The 19,098-nt window shown below is 44.4% G+C and overlaps 1 protein-coding gene across 3 annotated transcripts in view; it reads right to left on the minus strand.

The window, feature by feature from the left end:
- Sfmbt2 (Scm like with four mbt domains 2) overlaps positions 1-19,098 on the minus strand; it is a 205,381-nt gene that overhangs the window by 168,492 nt on the left and 17,791 nt on the right. For 2 of the 3 annotated variants that reach the window (XM_027944802.2, XM_071599778.1), the window contains exons 2-4: positions 12,549-12,700; positions 4,823-4,917; positions 2,370-2,610 (exon numbers count right to left, since the gene is read on the minus strand). In XM_027944802.2, coding sequence (XP_027800603.2) covers positions 2,370-2,610; positions 4,823-4,917; positions 12,549-12,648 — 436 coding nt within the window. In that variant the 5' untranslated portion in view covers positions 12,649-12,700. The remainder of the gene's footprint in view (positions 1-2,369; positions 2,611-4,822; positions 4,918-12,548; positions 12,701-19,098) is intronic. The other variant, XM_071599779.1, reaches the window with a different exon arrangement.

The following is a 19,098-nucleotide window of genomic DNA, read 5'->3' on the forward strand; positions in this document are numbered from 1 at the left end:
AGAGGACGGTCTCTAATTCTCTAACTAGAAGAAGTACTATCCCAATATCCATCGGTACAATTCATTCATTGAAACATTTATTCTACAATAGATGAGAAATTATAGGAAAAGTAAAGAAGCAAATGTGACATTGTTATCATCTCACCTCAATGGCAGTTTAAATTCAAAGCCAGATCTAAAAATGGCATGTATGACCAACTTAGGCTGGGTCTGGGGCTAAGTGCCTCCTTACCCCCAGGATGTGTGGGTGCAGAGATGGAATGAATGGGAGTTCAGATAAAGCCAGACCCACCATCAACCGTTCTCCAGGGCTCCTATGAAAGGTCCTCCTTGAGAGGGATGAAAGACTGGACAGTACTAACTCAAAATGCAAGGAAGCAGGACTAGGCAGTCGGCGCACTCCCTGCCCGAGCAGTGACGGTGACACTTACAGAAGCAGCATCTCCACTTTCTTCAGGGGATCACTCCATTGCTCACTCAGCTGTCACTGAGAACTCCTCACAGGGCCACACAGGTGCTCACACCATGGGGCTTACTGTCCAAGGCCATAAGACAGCCTGGACAAAGACCCACACACTGGAAGGACAACTGGATCTAAACATCTACCAGCTAATGAATGGAGAAACACAATGTGGTAGATCCACAATGGACTGTTATTCATTCAGGCTTAAGCAGAAAGGAAATCCTGATGTGCTACACAGCAAGGGTGGGCCTTGAGGAAACCAACCAAAAGAACAACTGTGACACAGCTCCACATATGTAAAATGCCAGCACAGGGAAAGTCCACAGAGACTGAAAGTAGATGAAGGGTTGTGGGGAGAGGGGATGAGGAGTGACTGTGGGGGAGCAAGAATGTTCTGGAAGCAGACTATAACAATGGTTGCACAACCTTGTAAAGACACTAAAAATCACTCAACTGTATTTAATGGTATGTGGATTGTATTTCAAAATTGTACCCCCCAAAAAAAGTGTGGCTGCAAAGTGATCAGCACTAAGGGCCCCCACAACTATGGGAGCACAGGTAGGGTCCAACCTCAGGGTTAGGGGAAAGAGAGAGGAGCTGAGAGCTGCAGAGAGGGAGGAAGAAGGAGAAAATAATTTCCAGGCAGAGGAGAGAGCACAGGCAAAAATGCAAGGCAAGGACAGGAGGAAGGCCCTTTCTCTTGTTCTTCAGAAACAACAAAGGCTCCAGATGTCAGCAAGGCCACGGTGATGGATTGAACCTTGACAAAGGTCACAAATGTCATTTAGATGCAACTCTTAAAAGTTCCGGCCATTTTTATCACTCCCTCCTTAGCAGGCTATTGATTATGCATAACAAAGGTGATACAAATAACAAAAAATTAAAAAAATAAATAAAACAGACTGTTACCCTCAGGCAGAAAAACGATGTATCAAAACCTTAAGAAAAAAAATAAAGTTCAAATTGCTCTGAAGAGCTAAGGCCACTGCAGATATCATGGTTACTTCTAAACCATATGTGTCACCTCAAAAGAAATGCAGGCAGTGGGCACCAGGAGAAGGTGACACATACTTCAGAGGGACTTCGAAAGCCTTCAGCACTAGGGCTGTGACACAGAGCAGGGTGCTGAGGGTCAGGTCCATGGCTGCACTTAGTTTTTCACACCTACACAACCAGGTGAGTTTCAACACTTCTGGAGTACACAGCCTAGGCTTCCCAGCAGGGTCTCTCAACCTCTGCACCACGGCAGGTTGGGGCTGACCCTGCTTGGTTGAGGGGCATCCTGGACCTTGTAGGAGGGTTAGCAGCATCCCTCTAGAGGTCAGCAGCACCTCCCTCCCACCAGGTCCCCCAGCAAAACTGTTTCTGGATCTTGCCACATGTCCCCTGGGGGCAGAACTTCCCAGCAGGGAACAAGTGACCTCTGTCCTAGCCCTTGAAGGATGACACTTCTCCAAATGCTTCACACCCTCAGGCCTCCTCACAACCAAACCCGTTTAAAACTCAGAGAAGAGTGTGTAAGAGGCTCTACAGTCCTGTTCAACCTGTGGACTCTCTGAAGCAGAAGGAAAGCCAATCACTAAGGAGAAACATCCTCTCAGCCTTCTCCTCCCTCCAAAAGCAATTTGACGATTAAGCTCCAATGTTTTCACCTTCTAAAGGCCACACAGTTGGCTCAAGGGTCAGGACCAGCCCTGACAAGTGAAAACACACCCTTACCTCAGTGCCCCCCAACACCGCCCCCCCCCCGCTGATGAAACCCAAGAAGCAATTTTTAAAAAGCTAGTAGACTTTTGCACTAAGTTCATTCAGCATTTTCTACCAGGTTCTCTGTGCCCATCACAGTGACTTCGGCATCATGAAGGGCAATCCCGTGTAAGCGAAAGCCGTCCATATGTGGGCTCACCATCTGGGGGCATCAACACCTTGTTGTTCTGGGTGCACCACCCTACGGGGTGCAGATCCGCTATGACCACATCACACCAGAAGTCAGCCCTGCGGTCCTCCCCATAACCACAGTAGCGCAGAAGCAGCAGCTGCCCGCAGGTGGTGATGATCGTGGCCACCCAGTAGGTGTCCGGGTTGCTCTTATTAGCCACCTCCAATTTCATTCCCGGCTGGAAGTTGCTCTGAATGCTGATTTCAACCTTAAGGAACAGAAACAGGAAAACCATTGTTAACGCTAGATACTCATTTCCAAAACATGACAAGAACTGCCAGAAAAAAGAGCACATGAACTCAGTATTTCTGTTGCTGTAAAACAGGAATGTATTTGTCTAAAAGAAACATAATGCAAACTACAAATGTAATGCTAAATCTTCTAGGTGCCACGTTTGAGGAAAGAAAAGATAAAACAAAAGTAATTTCAGGGCTGGGGTTGCGGTTCAGTGGCAGAGTGCTTGGCTAGCATGTGTGAGGCACTGGGTTGATTCTCAGAACCACATATAAATAAATAAAACAAAGGTCCATTGACAACTAAAAAAATAAAAAATTTTTTACAAAAGTAATTTCAGTAATATTTAATTTCTCCTATATCCAACACATTATTGTTTAACATGCAACTAATACAAGAAAGGAGAATGAGGTATTCTTTTCTTCAAATTGTTCAAATGAAGGGTCCCAAACCTACTCTTATGTTCTACGCGTGGTCCACACCCAGATGTGGGCTACACTACACACTTTTCCAATATTCAACAGTTCTGTGAGCCAGTGGATTCTGACAGACTGCCCCAGCCTAGAGTATACACTTATTTTTGTCTCCTTTTTTTTTTTTTTTTAATAAAGGGTTATACTGCACTGAAACACCAGCTTTTCTCCTCCTTCCTCCAAAAAGAGTTTTCCAGGCTTGGAGGTATCAACATTCCAAAGCTGACATATGTGCTGCTTTAAGCAGCAGGCACTTAGAGGAGATGATGGAATCAAAAATTTCTCCTCCGTGGGTCCGATGCTACTTTTCCCTTAAACCTGGCTCGCAGGCCTGGGGAAAGCCTGGACAGAGGCCCTCACTGCTGCCAGGACACTCTACTGTGACTGCAAGGGAGGGGAGAACTAATGAATCAAGGATGGGGATGACTCCTGGAGGAAAGCTAAGGCAGGCCCTCCTGGTACAAGAAGGAAGGGAACTTTGTCAACCAGCATCTCTGTCCCCAACTGCCTTAAGGAAACTGCCAAAGCACCCCAGCATCACAAGGTGCACGTGTTACCATGGCTTTTGCAGGACATTATCCACTCTATGCCAGGAAAGCTCTGGTCTTGCTATCTTTTAACATTTAGCTCTTGGGCCAGATGTGTTAGCACACACCTGTAATCCTGTAACCCCAGTGACTTGGGAGGCTGAGACAGGAGGAGCGAGTGTTCAAAGCTAGCCTCAAAAACTTAGCAAGGCCCTAAGCAACTCAGTGAGATCCTGTCTCAAAATAAAACATAAAAACGTCTAGGGATGTGGCTCAGTGTTCAAGCATCCCTGGGTTCAATCTGGTACCAAGAAAAAAGGAAAAAGAAAACAAAAATATTCAGCTGTTGGGTTTCAGTAAATGGTCACCATCATAATCAACTATAATATAACGAGCCCAAATAGAGAAACAGGAATGCCATGTCCCTTTACAGGGGCACACAAATCCAGGAAAGTCTCAAGTCCTTTTCAAAAGAACTCTCCACCTCCAAAAAGATTTAAATGTTTTTTAAAATAAAGAATCAAAGTTCTGGCTTCCTCACTCTGTAAGGAGCCAAAAAGAAAGTTAAAAAGTGCCCCAACCTGCTTCCGAACATCAGGTGAATCTCTGTCCTGAGCCCAGGGGAAAACGGATTTCTCAGAGTAAAATTTTCATTTACTAAGACAAGAGTCTTGCCTAAGAGCTTGGATCTTAAAAATCTCATCTTTTCCTTGCTAATGATATTGAATCGGTATTTCACACCTAAGCAAAATTCTGATAGAAACTCATTTTTTTTTTTTTTAATTTTCTGGGACTTGTCCTCTGATGAACAGGCTATGTGCACTATTCAAAGAAATACTGTTAATGAGAATGATCTTCGGATTAGATTTAAATGCTTTCAGCATATTTATGGTTAGTCTTCTCATTTGATTCATCTGCCCACAGATGGCTATAAAACGTATGTGTCCTTTCAAAATAAAAATATCAGTTCATGAAAACAATACACACCACTCCGCCTACAGCGAGACATTATGAGTCCCACCTACTCGCCTGGTTTGGAACTTCCTCATCTCTTTATTCCTAAGAAACCATGCCTGAATTTCCTCTTTTCTTTCTTCTTGGGAGCAGTTCAGTACTTGGCCTTTGCCCTGCACACCACCACCACCCCCGCCCCCGCAGGTCACAGGAAACCAGCTGCTTCACTTACATGCTTGAAGGATGTGTGAGGAGCTGCCCGAGCACCTGTCTCTTCCAGATACTCTCCCCAGTTAAAGCCGATTTCCTCCAAGCTTGAACCTTCTTCTGTCGGGGAAAAAGAAAGGAGCATCAATACAAGGGTAGAGGATGGGAGGCACTGGCCTTTGACTGGGACCAGAAAACCAAGAGATAAACTCATTCAGTGGGGTTTAGGAGGACACTGCTGAATTCTTTGCAGAGCTCCAGTTTGTTGACTGTAGAGAAGGTGACCAAGGAAGAAAACTGGCCAGATCCTGCTTTGACCCCACCCCCAAAGCCAAGAGTAACCTTAGAGTTCTCAGCAGATGAATGAGGCTTATCTAAGGCTGATTTGCTACAAGGTACTGTATTTGTTTGAAATTAACCATGGTAGACACCCCAGGCTTTGGGAAGGCTGGAGAATGGAGGAAAGGAACATTCAATCACTGAGTATACCAATGATACATACTGACACCAACCCTATCTGCCCAGTGGCTGCATCCTGGAGATGCAACTCTCCTTGACTGTTAGTGCCATAAGGGATGTTAGAAACAGGGACTCCAGCAGGGCAGGGTGGCACATGCTTCCTAGCAACTCGGGAGGTTGAGGCAAGAAGATTACAAGTTCAAAGCCAGCCTCAGCAATTCAACAAGGCTCCAAGCAACTTAGCAAGACAGTATCTCAAAATAAAAAGGGCTGAGGATGTGGCTCGGTGGTAGAGGAGCCCCTGGATTCAACCCCCAGTACTAGAAGAAAAAAAAAGAAATAGTGACTCCAGTGACATTTGAGAAGAAAGAAAATGGAGGGTCCGGGACTATGAGCCACCTGGCAAGCCAGCAACAGAAATACAGCAGCTACCAGACACTCCTGATGCCCAGTTATGGACATGTCTCCAGCTGGGAGAGAGCTCTAAGGGCCACTCACACCAGTTTCTCCAATCACAAAAAAAAAAAAAAAAAAAGAAAACTACAGTCAAATGCACAACACAGGTCTTAAAATCATAACTTTTTTTTTTGTACTGCAGATTGAACCCCAGCCCTTTTCATTTTATATTTTAGGACAGAGTATTGCTAAGTTGCTGAGGCTAGCCTCAAACTTGCAATCCTCTAGCTAAAACTTCCGAAGTCACTGGGATTACAGGCATATGCCACCATGCCCTGCTAAAATCAAAACTACTTTTAATTTGCACAGCTGTACAAGGTCAGGTGCTAACGGAAATCAAGTAATTCCCGAAACATTTGAGGCTGCATGTAAGACATCATTTGTATAATTGAAAAGCACCAAGTAATGCACTGTAAAAAGTAGATGGCATAAATGTCACCCCAAAGAGCTCAGAAACTGTATACATTATTTGAATCTTTTTTTAGGCTATCATAAGGAAAGAACATACAATAATAAGAGCTGCCCAAATATGCAAACAAGAACTTCAAATGTATAGATTCTCTTCCACAACAATATTCAAGGGATGCTGATGTTCAATCCTTCTATCTTTTATAAACAAGAGCCAATTTCACTGGCCAAGGGTAAATACTGCTTTCTAACATGCTGACTAGCATAAGAGTACTATATCTAACAAGTGGCCACCCAAAGAAAGCACAGTTTTATTCTGGAAAACCCCGCAGAGTGGCACCTGAAAACTCTGTCCCCACTACCTTCTCCCCATACAGTACTAGGCATCAATTACTCAATCTTGGAAAGCAGTTTCCAAGGCTTTTTCTAATCAGATATCAACTCAGCACTATGGGATTTGCCAAAATCTCCTCGTGCAGTATCTGAGGACTGCAAACCTGCTGGAGACAAGAGTCTGGAATGTCTTCTCACCTTACTTGTCTGACCTCAGTCACACCCTGCCTTCCTGCAGCCCCTGTGAGCTGTGATCACAACACCACTATGGGAACATCCTATGAGCCACAGTAGGCTTGGGTGTCCACACTAGGTGCCCAGTATAGCATGAGCTCATAATCCTGCCAAGAACCTGACAGATGGCTACTCACAGAAGAGCTAACAGAAGCTCAGAAAGGTCAGAGAATCACCCAATCACAGGGGGACTCAGAGGCAGAGTCCAATGCAGGCCTCCTAATTAGGAAGCTGGAACTCTTAATAACTGGTTAAGTCCCAAGTTTTCAATTCTGCTGAGAGCCACAGCCGAGTCGGAATGGCCCCTGGCATTTTGCCAATAGTATTGGTTGAGAGGGAGCCATTAAGATGATGCTGGATTGATTCAATTGTATATTAGACCTTTACTGTCCACCTCGGTGCCCGCTACTTTGGAGTTCTCGCGAGGATTGCCTGGGGAGTTCATGTTGGTTGGGGAAGTTCCAGGAGAGGGAGTTCCGGTTGGTGTGTGGTGTGTTCCTGGAGGAGCCGCGTGGGTGGCGTTAGGGAGAGTTCCTGGGGAGTGTGCTGGTGGAGTTTGGAAATAAAGTTTGTTCCTGCTTGAGTGGCTCGTGATTTGTGCCCAGCCAGACTGCGCCACAATTCCATAAAAATGCAATGAAATTTACAGATGGATTAGAATAGGTTGGAAAAAATACTCTAGAGCTTATATATCCTATATGTACATAGGATATGTATGTATATATATATATATATATACACATATATATGTATATATATACACATACTTATATATATTCAAATGTTTTCATCACTCACCTATTTTCTCAAAAGAACAGAATTCTAAAAACATAACATTTATTTTCCCAAGTGAAGCTGTTACAGATGTCCCATATCTGAGATAATAGGACTTATTGGGTTAAGAGGCCTTCCCCTCATTCTTCTGCCTGCACTAGGCCTCAGAAGCCTCCACCACCTCCACCCATTTATCCGATCCGTGGAACCCTCCAAGGCCAACCCGTAACCGTGTTGGGGAGCATTAAAACATTCCACAGCCAGATGCACCCGATGCGGTAAGCAGGAGGCAGCAGCCACTACAGAGAGAAGCCAGTGGAGAGTCTGGAACCTGCTTATGAGGAAGAAGAGGAGGATCTGGGAAAAGACACTAGGACTCAGCAAGGGAGAGTCTGGCATTGCAGACCCTGAGAACAACAGCTGTGGAAAAGGGAAGGGGCTCTCTTGCTGGGCAGCGGCCAGTTCCTTCACATCAGGAACACTCACAGGGCAGTAGAGCCACAGGTCCCTGGCCACCACCTACCCTGGAATCTGAAAGAGGCCTGGTGAACCTCATCAGGGTCCCTGGCCAAGAGTGGGTGATTTCACCACTTCAGATCAGGGCTGCCAGGGCTGGTTTCTCCCTTCACCTTTGAGACCATTTGTCGCAGTGTTTTAGCCTTCATACCATTCTAGTCTATGCTTCGTATTTTACCAAAAATATGTTTCCACCAAATTTAAATTTATTGCAAACTCCATTTCTAGTCCCTCCTCAGGTAGCCAGCTGTGCGCTCCTTGGTGCTCGCTTGTTCATTCAGTCAAGCTGCCCAGGAGGTTAGATGGTCCACTGTGTCTCCCCAGCAGCCAGGGAGGCAGTAGGCTCAGCTACTCTGCTGGCCTAGGGAAAACACTTTGTCAAATACCCCAAAAGTCAGACCTAGAATGGGGCTTTAAAAATAAAAACCTTACACCCAGCACTGGTAACCTTAACCATGCTGTTTGAACAATAAAGCCACATACAAAATTTAGGGTTAGGCATAATAGAGCCTTTAAAAAACTGTCCCACACAACCCTGAGGCCAGGACTCCCCAAGCAGCTGGTTCTCCAAAGACATTTCAATGAGCAATAGATAAACACACACCGTGTTTATGAGGAGAGGGCTCATAAACCCAGAGCAAATATTTACAGCTGATCCATAAACCTCTTAAACCCATAAACATTTTATCAAGGAAACTCTGACAATCTCCCTCCACCATAAATGAACCAGCAGGGAGGCACTTCCCATGATGTCATGAAAACCGTCTATGAAAAGCCACTAAGAAAATTTCACAATTTAAGAGAAAAAGCAGGCACGTTCATTAGTGGTGATCCAGGGTTCTAGAAAACAGAAAACTATTTGTGAGACCAGAATATTCCATAATGAACATAAAAAGCCGCATTAAAAGCAGGAGAACAAGTGACCTTGGGACGCAAAACGCAGTTAGCAAATAGCCCCTACGTCTTTTTCTTAGGTGGTAAAATCTTGGGTTTGAACAATTTTACACTCTGAAATGAGGCTGACTTCACAAGCCTGTAACCACCACCCAATGAAGAAACTAAGAACCGGCACCCTTCAGAATGAACAGAACCTCACTGAGGACCTTCTTGGGTGGTGTGTGTGTGTGTATGTGTGTGTGTGTGTGTATTTTTTTTTTTAATGTGGAGAGAGACAGGAAGAAGACATTAAATCTCTTTTATTTCAAACACAACAGCCAGTTCATTTCGCACTACATAAGGTATACAAAGTAGTGTAGCTGTGAGCAACTGTAGGAACCAAGGCCCCCTGCACTCCAGGAGGGACAGTCATCAGAATGCAAAGGTCCTTGTGGCTATCTCAGATGGCCACAGTTTATCTAGGAGGGAAGAAAGCAAAAACCCTCTTCCCTGGGGAAAGCAGCAACTCTTCAAAAGAGCAACTCTTTAGAAGATAGGGAACAATACTGCCAGGTCACAGATCTGGACCTCAGCATGGCAGTCCTGGCTTTCTCTGAGAATGCTGACTTCTCTTCTTCCCAAACACAAGAGCCTGTGGCTCTGCAGTTAGTATATTCCCAGCACCAAGGAGAAAACAAGACGGAGGCAAGCCCTCCAGTGCCCATCTTTCTAAGTGCCCATCCTTCTGCTCTGAGGCTTGCCCAGTCTAAATATGCCGCACACTTCATCCACAGACTCCACCAGGAAATTACACTTACCAAGCCTACAAAAATATGTCAGGGAATGTATTTATCGCTATGTCAGCATATTGTTCTGCTTGCTGCTAGAGCAGCCACCAAAGTCGCCTAGAGTTCCCACGATCAGGTTTCCGGTGCACTTTGCTCCTCCTACACCCGGGAGGAGGCTGTCCATCCTATTTGCTGGGAATGCCTGCAGTTCCTGGGCTATTTCATCTACCTGTGCTTATTCCAGTGGCATAATCCGTGTCCCTGGGAGGAGAAGCAATTTTATATTGTGCCTACTGCATTTGCATAATGGGTATCCATTGCTGATCCCAACCAGGATTTGAATTTTCCTTAGGAAAAAAAGTCAAAATTCTTTTTTTGTTTGTTTGTTTAAAAAAATGTCAGTTTAATGACAGCTGGGGTGCAGAGTGGAGGGAATTGAGCAACAGAAAAAAAACTGGTGAACAACCAGGTTAGGTCTTTCATTCTTTGTCCCCACACTTTCCTTAGAGAAGGCTGCAGTCACTTAAGTGCAGTCACTTGCTGGGAAGATGAAGCCCTATGTTACATAACACAGGGAGAGGACAAAGGAGGAGTGGGAAAAAGAACTAGGAAGAATGTGGGCTGTGCCTTGTCCCATGGGAGTGGGGATCGGATTCCGGCCAGCGCTTCAGAGCACCAGTTCCACAGCCTGAGGATGCCTGACATGAAGTCCTGCTTCCAATCACCACCCGAGTAGCTTTACCTGGACCAGTTTCCTCATCATGGAAATGTGGATGATCAAAGCAGTCACTCCTCTGTATGTCGAACTAACACACACACATAAAGGACTCAAAATGTTGAGTGTCTGCCCTATGGTCAGAAGGCAAGCTCATTCACAGTCCATGTGGAACCCACTGAAGAACTCTGTCCTTCCCTTCTCTTGGAGTGACTAGCCCACAAATCTCATCAGGAAACTCTTCCCAGGGAAAGACCCTAAGCACTAAGACTGTACCCAGTGGGCCCCAGAATCAAATATCCCCACAACTGATTCTAGAACTGACAATATTTTATGTATGAACAGGTTGGCAAAAAAAATAATAATAATAAAAACACATGGGGCTGAGGGTATAGCTCACTGCTTGATTGCCTAGCATGTGCAAGGCCCCAGGTTCAGTCCCCACAAAAACTAAACAAATAACTTGAAGACTTATACTTGACTCTGTTGTTTGATTTAAATGCTCAAAACTAGATTTGAATTTCTAAAATGAATTCAGCCTCTGCACTCTACAAAGTTTCAGACCCTAGTTTTAATTTGTAGCACCATCTTACCATGCAAGTGGGTGCACATGGAAATTCCAAAAAGAAGTGACATATTAGCCACACTAAGGGGCAAGGGGGGGGGTATCTGGCCAATGTCTGAAATATGTAATGATAATTTAGAATTATTGAGAAATGCTGTTTTTATTAAGCATATGAGCATCTTGTATGTTTTTAGGTCATCCAACACACAAGAGCAAGCAACAAAGTAAGTATATATGACAGGCTTCTGGCCTGGAATCCCCTGGCCAATGAATCCATCCTCGCTCTAACTTCCCATAGTTGGAACCATCCTCAAGGAAGTGTCGGTACAAACAATTTTCTGACAGCAGATTATCATTGATGAGGTTCAGAATCTGCTCAGGCAAGAGAGAGTATGGAGAGATATTGAAGTTGCATGAAAATGAAAAGCCAATACACAGTTGGCTTTTAAAAGCACACCACTGTCAATGGTTCAGCAACACACGTGATGTGTGCAGATGATATACTACGAAACCACAGCGAAAGTTCAGGAACTCCAAGAATGGAAAATAACCTCACTCGGAAAATACAAGAGAGAATTTTAAAAGGAACAAATGGCTGGGCGTCCCCCTTATTTCAGGGGCCTCCAGGTAAAGATACAATTTGAGAAACTTAATCTAATAAATTCAATGACACCAAGCAATCTGTCATTCTGTCATTGACTTGTCCAATCAAACTGTGAAGACAAACTTCTTTAGGCAAATGGTCAAATCTCCCACTGAGTTGATGAGCAACACTATTTATGTGAATCCACCCCTGCAGGTGTTTATGAATCACAGGGCTAAGCTGTCCATAGTTAATTTGCTGCTATGTATAAATAAAGTATCCTTTTCAAATAAGCCCTTTAGTGTGTAAGTACTTAGAAACAGACACATTTCTAAATCCACTAGTTAAATATTAAAATCCAATCAGAGGCTGTTTGGGGGTGGGGGTGTTAGTTTTTTGCTTTTTATCAGATTTCTTAAAGGAGGTAACACTGCCACAGAAAAAGCATATGATGGGAGTCTCTTTCCCATCACACACTGCAGCCTCAGGGATGCACTCATCCTTCAGAGAGCCCTATGTCTGGGCAGATCGGGTTCTCCTGTCCCTCTGTGGCTCGGTGACAGAATTCTATTTCCCAGCCTGCCTTCCTGGGGCACAAACATGGGACTAACTTCTAGTCGAGGGGTTCTGAGCAAAAGTGGCATCTGTCCCTTCTGAGCTAGAGCAATGAACTGCTGGCTCAAGACGCGCACACTCCGCATGCCTCCATTGTGGCCAACCCTGGGTGCTCTGGGTGGAACACTGCACCAGGATGTCTGCCAGAGACGGCGTCATGATTTAGGAACACCAGTGGCTGAAACCACTGAGATTGAGAAGGGGGCATCACCCCCTACCTGCCAACCCGTTCTGCCTAGTACAGTTGAATTCACCTTCACCCCAAGTTTAACTTGAAAGCCGCTGCATCCTTAGGAACAGGAGGGCAAACCCCAGGAACAGGCAGAATTGTGGGCTCTAGAAATACTGCCCACATTGTTTCCAGAACATTTTGGGAAGATATTGGTCAAGAAACCAAAAGCCAGAAGGATGGAACAAGCGAAGTCCTACCTGAATCAAGGTCTCCGTTGCCGTTAGCTGAGCCAACGTGCTTTTCTGGGGGGGAAGATGAAGGGTCCTGCATGCTGGAAACTGGCAAACTGTTCTCCATGCCTAGTGAGTAGGTGTCTTCTTCCCTTAGTTCATCCTGCAGTGAGAATTATCTAAGAGCAACCAAAAAAAAAAAAAAAATCAGAGCACTTTAATTACGTTCATTACATTGACTTGTTTCCAAGTCTTATAATCCCATCAGAGTTGCTAGCAACTCGCAACACTAGGATGCAATGTCATATTGGTAACATCAGGAATGCAGACTACCGAGTGCATCCCTACATGGGACTAAGCCAACAACAAAGTTCAGAGCATAGCAAAGCTATCAGTTTTCTAGAGGTCATACTAATAGGGACACATTTTCACCAACAAACAGAACCCACGTTTTAATCCCCAATCCACCATGGTGACACTCCACTGCCCTCTTGATGCTGTGAAGCAGCAGATGCCCCTCACTGCAGCATCCCACGCGTGGGTCCTGCAACACTGTGTCTTCACTCATGTGTCATAAGTGCTCTGCCACCAAAACCAGTTCTGGTACCAACATTTGCAAACAGTGTGCTTTCTGCCAATCAGAAATGGGGACAAGAGGTTCCCTGTAATGGTACTGCTATTCCTCACTTGCATTCTGATATGACTGGCAGAAAAACAGAGAATATCATAATCAGTTCCCACAGAATTCTACAGTCTATGCTCATTTATGTTGCAGCCTAGGAGACTCCAGGAGCCATCCCTTCCAATGAGCATCCTGGCCTGACTCTGGTGGTTAGACACAGCCACGTGGGATTTTATAGCTTTTATTTGTTCAATGTTCTCTTTCATTTCTCTGTAGATAAAATTTTAAATCAGAAAAAAGGCAAGAACAGAAGAAAAAAGGAAAGAACATATTATAGAGTACCCATAAGGCATCTTTAAGAATGCCACACCCTTCTTTAGGCGCACACACACACACACACACACACACATCTTTGGTGCTATTTAGTTTACTTTCCTAGAAAATATTTTGAGGTTGTACCAAAATCAAAGGTTCATAAGAGGGTTCATCATTTGGTGGCGTGGCAAGGAAAAGGGTGAAAATTGCTGCCAGGAAGAGACTAGAATACCAGGAGCCCAACCCTGGGACTTAGTTGCTTGCATGTTTAACTATCCACCCACTGCATATAACCTACTACACCAGTCCAAGCATCTTCGTTCTACAGAGGTAAGTTCATGATCACTCCAATGGAAGGTCAATCAAAGACCCAGGGCACCTGTGAACAACCACAAGCTCTGGGCATGGGGGCTGGCCATATTTTATCACTCTGAGATGAAGTCAGCATCAATAATATATACACAACTTAAATTAGGGCTGTCCAGGAAATGTGCGCATATGGGTTAAAGGCAGAGCCCCAGGTGCAAAATGACTCCTTGGCTTGCTTCAAAACCACCTGCAATAGGTAAACACCATGCCTAGGACCCACTGATATCAACGTGGCACTGTGTGGGAGAAAGCAAGCCAGGACAGTCTTTGTCTCAGCTCTCTGGGAGCTTGTACCTAAAATAGGGCCAAAAACTATGGTCTACACAAAAAAGACTTGAACCCAGATGGAAACTGGGTTTGCTGCTTAGTAAATCAAAAATTAAAATTACCTCACATCCCAGGTGGGTCACGAGACAAGCTCAATTTCTGAAAGCTTACATAGAAACATCACCAAATACAGGAACCTACTGAATATTGAATATAGATGGGTTCTGAGATTATTTAAAAGAGAGGACACTGGAAAACAAGTCATTTATTCTTGAGACTGGCTCACTTCACCCTCTGGATATTGGCTTCCTAACATGACCCACATGAAGGTGGACAGAACAGCACTGTCTCAGGAGCTTTCCTTCAAGACTCATCACGACAGGAACACACGAATCTATAGACAGCGACCCCCTCTTCCACAAAAATGAACCCATCTGAGCTGGACACAGTAGCACATGCCTATAATCCCAGTGGCTGGGGAGACTGAGACAGGAGGATTGCAAAGCTCAAAGCCAGCCTCAGCAACTTATCGAGGCCCTAAGCATCTTAGAAAGACCCTGTCTCAAAAAGATTTTTTTTTTTAAAAAAAAGGGCTGGGGATGTGACTCAGTGGTAAAGCATCTCTGGGTTCAAATGCCCTCCCCAAAAAAATCTGAACCCACTTGAGAGGCAGGTACAGAGGGCAAACATCACCTAACACCAAACGCCAGTGCTCAAACCATCTTGGAGGAGCCCATGTGCTGCACCTTGTTTCAGATGCTTCCAGAGATCTCCTCCCATATGTCTGCACACGGCAGACCACTAGGGGAACAAGGGCTGCCAGGGACTCACAGCTCTGTGTCCTGCTTGGATTTCACAGTGGGTGGCAGTACCCACCAGTTTTATCCCTATTGCCACTGACAATTAGGGAGCAGTCACTGATGAAATCTTCAAAGCACTTGTCCTCCACTAAGCTGTCATGAGCCAAGAACTGCTCATGGGCTCATGAGTGCAACTGAGAAGCAGAGCACTTGCCTGGCATGTGCAATGCCCTGGGTTCCATCCCCAGCACCACAAAATTAATTAATTAATAATTACCTCTGGACAAGCAAGTGCTTGTAATAAACAACATGTGTGCCTTTAATAAAGCATCTGATAGGTGCTGACATCACCTGGCCACCAGGACAGACGTGATAGCAGTAGGCTGTTAGTTCACAGGTCTAAGAAGAAAACCCAAGTCACTCGGAGTGGGCAGAGGGAAGGGAGAATATACAGAAGTAGAACAGAAAATCAGAGAGGGAAAATGCCCAGAGCAACTAATGATAAGAGGAAAAGAAAAAGTCAAGTAGGAGCCTAGGCTTAAGAGACTCGGAGGGTAGAAGATACTAAACATGGGGGCAAACAGTGTGGCAGATCCTCCTAAAACTTATCCACAGGACTGTGTGGGCAAGCAGCATTAGTGCCATTCCCTCCAAATACTTGCTGCTCCCCTATCAATGACAGGCACCATTCCAGGCACAAGAAGACACACAGAACCAAACACACACAATAAAACAAAAACCCTGCCCTGGTGGATGTCACATCCTAATTGAAAGAAAACGCCAATAAATGTTCTTAAAAATTAGTAAATTATATGGTCTGTTGGAAGGTGGTCAGTACTATAGGAAAATATAAGGCAGGAAAGGGGACCAACCGAAGGACGCCAATCATGCAGATGGCTGTCAGGCAGGACCATAGGAAGTGATGCTCGAACAAAAGCTCCGGGGTGAGAACAGAGAAGCGGCTAAGCCCAGATGAGAAAAGTGATTTCCAAAATAAGGACAGAAGCTGCAGGCCCTTCTGCAGGCAGGGGCAGTCACTGCAGGATGTCACTGCAGGGAAGGAGAGGATCCCATCTGTCTTGGAAGAATCACTCCCTCTCCAACAGCCACATGCAAGACAGACAGACAGGGCAAGGCTGGAAGGATCAGAGGAAGCTAGGAAGTGCAGGCCAGGATTCAGACAGGGAGAAGAAAACACATGCAAGAAGCATCTGGACAGTATCATCAACAGAACGTGGTGGAAACAAGCCTCACAGAAAACGCAGTCTCTTCCCAGCATGCAGCCACCGTCGCGGGAATAAATGACTTCACTTTCCACAGCCAGCTCTCAGCAGCTAATGGAACCATGGAAATAGGTAATTCCGGAGGAAACATATTAAATATGAGAATGACAAACCACTTCACAGAAATTTCTATTTACTCTCCTTTTTTGTAAATCCATTTACTCTAAATGGGATATGGTGGGGGCAAGTCTTACTGGTGACAATTGTTCCCTTAAGCTTTGAAAATAAAAACAGGGTACTTTGGGTCGGGGGTGCAGATCATTGGTAAAGCCTTTGACTAGCATGCATGAGGGCCTGGATTGGATCCCCAGTGTTGGGAGAAGAAAAAAACACACACGCACACACACACATACACACACACACACACTCTCACACACACACACACACAAATACTCCTAAACATGATATTTTAAAAAGCAAATCCTTTTCCTAACAACAATATTCCAAAGAGCCTACTTTTATTTTTTAAAAGCTATTTTTAAAAGATGTACATTTCCTTTTGATTGTGTGTGTGCCTGTGTGTGTGTGGTGCTAGGGATTCACATGTTCTACACCAACACTCTACAGGCAAGCTACACCCAGGCCGCCTCTTAATTCATGAAATATACTACTGTGACCTCAAGACCAAAAGTAAACGCGTCTACTAATTAAAGCAGGATTTTTTTTTTCCAAAGGCACACAGAGAAGGTTCAGAAGGATGGGCTTCTAAAGGGCAGCTTCCTGCTTGGACAACACAGTTGTGTAAACTGTACTACAGGCTCCTCTTGTCTCCAAGGCTGGTGAACCACAGAATTACAGCATCAGAATTTCTTATGAAAGTCACCTGACCAAGTAAAATGAAGGGAACTCTCGAGTCCCATGGCCACTACCTCGCCACTGTGTGACATAAACAGACTGCTTAGCCTCTCTACTCCTCAAATTCCTTACCAGTTAAATAAGGAGGCTTACGTAGACTCAATCAAAGGTCTTTTTCAAATCTAAAATGCTTACAAGGTCTTGCTAGCACTCATTGTATATTTTCTCCATCAGAACCTCCATTTATCTGAACCAAATTTCATAGACTAAGACTTCTCCCCTCTCCGTGCTAGCCTGCCTCCTTCTTTCACCTGCGGTGTATTTACAGAACACAACTTGCCGCAGTCTGGCTGGGCACAAATCACGAGCCACTCAAGCAGGAACAAATTTTATTTCCGAACTCCACCAGCACACACCACACACGCTCCCTGGGAACCTCTCAGCTCTCCCCCAGCTCTGCCCCCACTCAACGGGAACTCCAAAGTAGTGGGCTCCCTAGGCAGCAAGAGCCGCCCTATTGCCCAAGTAAAGGTCTATATACAGTTGAATACACAGCTTAACTAACCATCATCATCTCAATGGCTTGCTGATGTCACCTTTCAACCATTCCCTCTGGCAAAATGCCAGGCATCATTCCGACTCAGCTGTGGCCCTCAACAACAAGTAATTTTTAGCAAAGACTAAGCAAAGCCTTGTTAGGAAGGAAAGGAGTGAGGAAGAATATTCAATGGATATTACTTTAAAATTAATCAGAAATTGTAGGGCTCTTATCACCTCTTAGCTTTCTACAACTGCATGGTTCAGTATGGGAAGCACTAGCCACATGTGGTGACAAGCCACATGAAATATAGCTAGTACAGTTAGTATCTGAATTTTAATTTTAATGAATTTAAGTCTAAATAGCCATATGTGGCCAGTGTCTGCTGCACCGCCTGGTCCAGCTGCCCCACTATATTGATGAGCCATATTTGAGAGATGGTGACATGTCCTTAAGAATCATCAAGTTTTTGCTCTCTTAAAATCTTTTAATTTTACTTGATAATGTCAACGTGGTCAAAAGAGAACACAGAAACTTAAAAACTGAAGACGCTTCTAAAGGAAATGTAGTTTCCCCCCAAATATTCCACAAATAATTTGTGGCAAATTTCCTAGCATAATAGGCTTCTATTCCATGGGATGTCCTTACATATCCACACAAGTTCAAGGGATTTGAAAGGATCTTAAAAGCTAAGTTGTGTGTGTTACACTAAGACTATTTCCTTTTCCCATTCATTTGTAAATTCAAGAAGAGCAGTCCACCTGAAAAATGTCATTAGGCACAAAATTTTTCTGTAAGGGGGTGGGGGAGTCCATAAACGGAATAAATCAGTTGAGCATCAATGGCTTCTATGACACTTATTAAAAAAGGAAAAAAGTTTGCTGAAGTCTTTATGACTCTTTGGTGATCCAACCCTTTATCCACCTGCGTCTAACCAGACGCTACCAAGAGGTAGCCTGGGACCGTAAAGTAAGACACTAATTCAAGTGCACCTAATCCATCATTTTAAATAGAACTCAGGGGCAACAATACAAACACCACACAGAAAGCCACCTGAATGAGTGGCAGAGTGAAATCTCACATCACTCTTAAAAGAACAAGTGGCATTCCACTTCCACTCAGAGGCTTTTTTGATGTCCACCCAGCTGGCTGTAAAAGTTGCTTATTTTGGCAAATGGCAGGGCACACTTCAGACTTTTTCAACAATGTTCACTTTTTCCTTCCTATAAAAGAGACAGTCTTGAAAGATATTCTGGGAACCTAAATTATTCAAAGAAGTAAATTAAAATCACTCAGAACCCTAACAACCAGGAAAGTCACTTTTACTGCTATGATACTTCCTGATCATTTCTCTATGCATAATTTTTTGAGTTCTCATAGCACTTTAGAATGCTAGTTCTTTTCTTTTAGGTCCTGGCGTTTGAATCCAGGAACACTTAACACTGAGCCACATCCCCAGATCTTTTTATTTTTTATTTTGAGATGGGGTCTTGCTAAGTTGCTTAGAGCCTAAGTTGCTAAGGCTGACCTCAAACTTGCGATCCTCCTGCCTCAGCCTCCTGAGTCACTGGGATTACAGACAGGCGCA

This window comes from Marmota flaviventris, chromosome 12 (assembly GCF_047511675.1).
Source record: "Marmota flaviventris isolate mMarFla1 chromosome 12, mMarFla1.hap1, whole genome shotgun sequence".
Taxonomy (NCBI): domain Eukaryota; kingdom Metazoa; phylum Chordata; class Mammalia; order Rodentia; family Sciuridae; genus Marmota; species Marmota flaviventris.